The sequence below is a fragment of the Marmota flaviventris genome, chromosome 5 (assembly GCF_047511675.1).
Source record: "Marmota flaviventris isolate mMarFla1 chromosome 5, mMarFla1.hap1, whole genome shotgun sequence".
Taxonomy (NCBI): domain Eukaryota; kingdom Metazoa; phylum Chordata; class Mammalia; order Rodentia; family Sciuridae; genus Marmota; species Marmota flaviventris.
The window spans coordinates 6,281,907-6,288,723 of record NC_092502.1 but is presented as its reverse complement, the minus strand read 5'-3'; the positions used below and the strand labels follow the sequence as shown (position 1 = coordinate 6,288,723).

Below are 6,817 nucleotides of genomic sequence, written 5' to 3'. Positions count from 1 at the left end.
TCTCACTTCCCTTCATTCCCCTTTTTCACCATCTGGTGAACTTGAGAATGCTGTTTTGTTTGTTCAGTTTCCCTAAAGCTTTTTGTTTATCTCCACTGATTTCATGTTTTTCCAGTAACATTTCTGTTGGAAATACATTTTTAAAATTTAGGAAATAAAAAATCAAAAGAAAAGAAATGTAGAGGTTAAGTCATGTTAAGTCATGTTTTTACCATAAGGGTAGCTAAGCAACTGTTTTAAGTGATTTTGAAATATAGTAATTATTACATATCTTTAATGAGACATAGCTAAGAAAAAATGGAATTTTTTTAAATTAAAATTTTTATGACAAATATTCATAAGTATTATAAACATTTATGATATAATATATTTTATTTATGATAGAATATAAATACTATAAATATTTATAATGTAATATTAATTACTTAGAACATGTTAAGTGATATGCAAACGTACACAGAGTAGCTCATGTTGGTTTATACTCTAAATACCTCTGTTTCAAATGAAGAAAAAAGTCTATTTTTATGGTCAATAATGCTTAATGAGTTTAGTTAGCAGAATATTAATTTTAATCAAATACAAAATCCTGACATTAAGCTTTAGAGAAGGAACATTTTTGTTTAAATAAGGTCAACTAGATTTTTAGAAAATGTGTTAAGTATATCATTCCAGTAGACATTTAAACTGTTACTTGGAAGGTATTCTATGCTTTTTTTTAATATTTTAATGATTTTGTTTTAGTTATAACTGACAATGGAATCCATTTTGATAAATTATACAAGCATGGAATGTATGTCACTCTAATTAGCACCCCCTGTTCCCTTCTTCTAGAGATCTTTCTGCCATTGACTCAGGTTTATTCTGTGGATGTACACACGGCGAGGTTCACTGTGGGGTATTCATATGTGTACATAGCAGGTGAGGTCAGATTCATGCCCCCGCCCTTCCTTTCCCTGTCCACCTCCCTTCCCTTCATTCCCCTTTTGTCTACTCCATGGAACTTCTATTCGTATCTCTTTGACCATTTGTATTTCTTCCTTGAAAAGTGTCTGTTTAGTTCTTTACCCATTTATTAATTTTTTTTACTGTTAAGTTTTTTGAGTTCTTTGTATATTCTAGAAACTAATGCCTTGGGTTGCAGGTGGCAAAGATTTTTCTCCCATTCTGTATACTCTCTTTAGATTGTTTTCTTTGCTGTGAAGAAGTGCTAAAGGAGAGGGGCAGGAGAGGTACTGGGGTGCTAATTAGAGTGACATACAATATTTATAATGCAGTATTAATTACTTTTAGTTTGATGCCATTCCATTTATTCATTCTTAATTTTACTTCTTGTGCTTTAAGAATTTTGCTAAGATTCATCAGATGAAAATAGGCATAAAAAATTATGCCTCTGAAATTTTGCCTTTTGCAGAATATTATACATTTGGAATCAAATGGAATGCAGCTTGCTTTTCACAATTGATTAATTTAACTTAACTCATAGGCTGTTGAGTTTCCATAATGTCTTTACATGGATTGATGGCAAATTTCTCTTTAGTGCTAAATAATGTTTCACTTATGAGTGTTCCACCTTTCATTTATGCCTCCGCCCACAGAAGAACATCATCTTGGCTTTCCAGTTTGGTAATTGTGAACAAAACCATTATAAAGACCCATGTGAAACTTTTCATGGGGACATAAATTTTCAGCTCACTTGGGAAAATGTCATGGAATGTCGTTACTGTGCATGTGGCTAATTGGTTCTAGTTCACATCAAGGAAACCTCAACCAAGCAGGCCGTTTTTATAGCATGTTGAAATATCCTCAATTTATTTCATGACACATCATGGGTTTGTGTTGTCTGAGAACACTTTTTAAATATGAGTTTTTGATAACAGTATGTCTTGTTTATTAAGAAAACACATAATTTTCTTCCAAAGTGGCTGTTCCATTTGGCATTCAATCAGAAATGAGAGTTCCTGCTTCTCCATGAATTTCACTGCATTTAGTGTAGACATTTTTAAAAGACTGAAGCTCTGATATTTAATTAGTTGGTAGAGACATCTCACTGTTGTTTTAATTAGTAATCCCCTAATTTCATATGATGCCGAGCATCTTTCACATGCTTATTTGCCATGTATGTCTTCTTTGGTGAGGTGTCTTATGTTGTATTCATTTTTTAAATAGGCTATTCATTTTCTCATTGTTTAAATTTTAATTATTGTTTATATTGTGTATATAACAGTAATTCTGGATAGGCATTTTGTTAATATAATATCCTGGTCTAAGATTTACATTATCATTCTTTTTTATAATCATATATATATATATATATATATATATATATATATATATATATATATTCTAAAAATTAATGATATATATGTTTGTATATATCAGTGGATTACTTGTGATATATTTATACATGGACATGTATAATTTAATTCTCCAGTACTTTCTTTACCCTTTCCTTCTCCTTGCTCTCAAGTCTCTTCCTTTACTATGCTGGTCTCCTGAAGATAATATCTTTTTAAAATTGTTTTATGTTTGTTCCTTTGTCAAAAATATCAATTGAGTACATTTGCCTGGCCCTAAGTCACTTGACTACATATGTTTTATTGAATCTTTGCGTATTTTTCACAAATATTGCATTATGTTGGCTCTTATATATCCTCTGCCGTTTGCATACACAAGTAACCTTCAGAGATCTTGATTGCAATTCTATCTATAGATTTTTGATCTATTTGGTAAAAACCGATACCTTGACAATATTGAATCTTTCTATCCATGAACATGGACTTGCCTTCTGTTTGTTTATTTTTGATGTCTTCCATCAAAGTTTTTTTTTAAATTAATATAAATATTGTACATATTTTGTTAGGCTTATGATGGATTCAAAAATAATCTTTCTTAATTGTAACCTCCTTTGATGATGTGTTCATATTTTTTTTTAGTGGGGATGCTTTTTAAATTACAATTTCTAACCTCAGGTTATCCCTAAAATTCATTCTTATATTTTTGAGTACATGCTTTTAACATCTTCTTTTGATCCTCTAGGGCTTCCATCACAACTGGCCTGAAATTGAACCGTTAACTTCTTTCTTTGTTCTTTGTAATCACAGTAACCTCTATCCCTTTCTTTTTTTTTTTTTTTTTTGATCCTTTTCCTGCCCTTCCTTTTCCTTCTACTATTTATTTTCTTATTCATATTTTAATAACCCCTTTACCATTATGAGACATGACAGAATTTGACTGTCTTTATTTTGTTATTATTTTTGTTTGTTTGTTTAATGGTACCGAGGGATCAAACCCAGGGCTTTGCAATTGCTAGGCAAGTGCCCCACCTCAAAATTTTAATTCTCCCGAGTGCCAGGAATCCCAGGTGTGTGTCAGCAAACCTGGATTTTGGCTGTCTTTTCTGTACATAAAATATACCATCTCTTTATAGCCTCTCTCTTGGAAATCATCTCTAGATTCTGTGTATCACCTACCTCCTTGCATTGTTGCCTTGCTCACATCCTCCAATCATTACAAGATAATTTATCATGGTATTTCAGGGTATTTGACCAAGTAATCCACCTTGCAATACATACCTCCTCAGGTGAGTATTCATTTGGCAGCATGAATGAACATGTAAGCACATAAATGGGAGCAGTGTGCTTTGAATGTGCAGCAGTAAGTTGAAAAGACAATACGACCCTGAACTTTTCATGAACTGCAATCCCAGCCAACATTTAGATTTCGATGTTGTAAGACCCTGAGCTGAAGTTCTATTTGATATTGGCACTGACCAATGTATGCTGTGATAAGAGGCATAGTTGTTCTTTAGAGTGACCAGGATGTGGTAACTTTTATACAATAAAAGAAAACAAAATTGGTGGGGATGTTCCAACAGAGTTTTAAGAGAGAAGTTTTAATTCATGTTAAAGTACAATGGTTTTCCCTAAAAAAATACAAACATTTCCAGAACTGAATAAATTTTATTAAAAAGCATGAAAATATATATATATATATATATATATATATATATATATATATATATATATATATATATATATTACACATATATTTTACACTCAATTGTGGATTTCAGAAAATCTAGACTTCTCTAAAAAAACTGACCACATTTCCATGCAACTACTGTGTTTGCCTCAAATAAGAATCAGAATATCTAAGGAGAATAAGTCTACAATTTGAAGAATTATATTCACATTTCAGTCTCCCATGTATATACGTGATGTCTGTAGTAGAAGGAAATAAGTGGAAACACATCTAACACAGTCTAAAGGAACACAGTGTCCATATACCCAGTCAACTTTAAGATAACTTTCTTCTCTCCATTTGGTTAAATTTAATTTGTTTTTATAAGAATGCTGTGAATAATTTGATTACTTTTTTACAAATTGATCAGCCTAAGGTATAAGTTGGATACAAATATAAAAATACTATTTCTTAAATTCTATTTGTTAAAAGACATAGTAGGTTTAATCAATGCAAACAATGGGTATTAGAATGGATAAATATTTCTCACATGTTGTCATTATGAAAATAAACCATGTAGTTCTGTACTTCCTCTTGTTGCAAATATTCAGTTATAATTGTACAAAACATTTTACCACAATAAGAAGAAAAGAGAAATACTTGAACAAATGAGTATGTACAATGTCCTTCAATTTCAAATCTTATATGGTTGAGTATAACTTTTTCACTGTAAAAAATTTTGCTACCAAGTTGTATTGGTTAAATCCATAAATTTAAACATTAAGCAAAAAATGTGTGGACATGAGAGCCAGCTCACTCTCCAGACTTTCCCTTCCCTAGCACCTTCATGAATGCTCTGGACACCTCCCTGTTGCGCAGGCTGTAGATGAGGGGGTTCAGCATGGGGGTGAGGATGGTGTAGAAGGCTGACACCATCTTGTCCTGGGTGGGGGACCAGTCAGAAGTGGGCCGCATGTAGATGAACATGGCTGCTCCATAGTACATGCCCACCACCATGAGGTGGGAGGAGCAGGTGGCAAAAGTTTTGCGGCGACCCTCCCCAGACCCCATGTGAATGACGGCCAGAATCACACGAGCATAGGAAGCAATGATGATGCCTACAGGGAACAGAAGCATAATGATGCAGCAGATCAACATCATCCTTTCAAATGTCAAGGTGTCAGTGCATGCGAGGGTGAGCAGGGCAGGGACATCACAGAAAAAGTGGGGTATTTCCTGGGAACCACAGTATGGGAAGGACAAGGCTACCACAATGACAATTATACCATCAAGGGAGCCAAGAAGCCAGGAAGCAGAAGCCATGAGACCACAGACTTTCTGGCTCATGAGAACTGGGTATCTTAATGGGTGGCAAATGGCCACATAGTGGTCATAGGCCATTGCTGCCAACAGGAAGCATTCGGCTCCCATCAGGGACACATAGAAGAATATCTGGGTCCCGCAGCCTCCCAGAGAGATGGAGTTCCTGCCAGAAAGATAGTTGAAGGTCATCTTGGGGATAGTGGTGCTGATGAGCATCAGATCCATGAGGGAGAGCTGGCTGAGGAGGAAGTACATGGGGGTGTGCAGCTGGGCGTCCAGGTGGATGAGGAGCACCATGGTGGAGTTCCCCATGACGGCCACTGTGAAGATGCCCAGGACCAGGGCAAAGAGGAAGGTGTGGGTGGGGCTGTGGTTGAAGATGCCCAGCAGGATGAAGACAGGGCTGGAGGTCTGGTTCCCCCAGGCCATGGTGAGCTGTTCACTGTGGAGAGGACAGCTTGTAAGGAACATCCAGGATGTGTCATAGTATATAAAGGCTTTTGCTACAAAGTTGCAAAAAGTTGCAACTTTGTAGCAAAAGCCTACAAAGTTGCTTCTGAATGACAAAATTATTTACTGAATTTTTTTTTTTTTTTTAATTTGTGGCCTATGGATGATGAGCCTCACTTGTAGGGTGAAGTGACTTTTAAATGCAAACCAGCAGCCTGGTAGGTTTTGTATTAAGCCTGTAGGAGGCTTCTCAAGAGGCTTCAAATCCATTTTGAGCAACAAGTTAAGTCAAATGCGCAGACTAGTTTATCCTTTAACCACTTCACTAAGAGCCAGGAGAATTTCACATTTTGGAAAGTTGGAGATATTTTTCCATAACCTTCTTCCACTGAAATACCACACTTTCACTCTATGTTCCTTATAAAATTATTTCTACCAACATGTACAGGGAAGCATTTTCCAGTGGAAAGAAATTCCAAGAAATTGATACATCAATAGTAAGATGTCTATTAGGAGGTCGTATTGAACTTGGTAGAAATGTAGCCTTGTTGACAGTTCCCTACCCTCATTTCACCTGTAAAGGGGGTGTGTCCTGGAACATTCTGGGATTGGCACTCATGTGGAGAAGAGGGTATAAGACAGTGTGCTAGGGCATGGTTCAAACCCTGATAAAGATTATTTTAGCTGGGTGATCTTAAACAATTAATAATTTTTTAGGCATTACTTTAGAAAATGTGAATAATATGTTGTAGAGTGTTATAAAGATTAAAGTCATTTAAAAAAACATTGAGCACTTTATCTAGAATAGAATTTATGCCATACGGATATTTCTAAGTAAATAAATGTTATTGGATGGAAGAAACTATTCTATCTTATATTTCTGTTTATTCAATTAATTCTGTTTCTTGTAGTGGTGTTTCAGAACTGGGGCCTTCTGAGAAATGGAGGCTGCATTAAAACATCCCTTTCAAACCCCTGTTCTTGTGATGAAGTCAGACAGATTTCAGACATGTCACTCAGAAGGACATGAGATTACTGAAGGGATAAGAAAAGGGACACTGTCTGAGGGTGATAAACTGAGTCA

The 6,817-nt window shown here is 35.0% G+C and overlaps 1 protein-coding gene across 1 annotated transcript; it reads right to left on the bottom strand.

The window, feature by feature from the left end:
• Positions 1–4,773: 4,773 nt before the first annotated feature.
• LOC139705649 (olfactory receptor 2M3-like) lies at positions 4,774–5,712 on the bottom strand. The gene has a single exon (XM_071611801.1). The coding sequence runs from the start codon at positions 5,710–5,712 to the stop codon at positions 4,774–4,776; it is 939 nt and encodes a 312-aa protein (XP_071467902.1).
• Between the last annotated feature and the right edge of the window lie 1,105 nt (positions 5,713–6,817).

Bases quoted from the DNA above. Each gene is read 5' to 3' on its own strand.
- LOC139705649 (XM_071611801.1), bottom strand. From the start codon at position 5,712: ATGGCCTGGGGGAACCAGACCTCCAGCCCTGTCTTCATCCTGCTGGGC.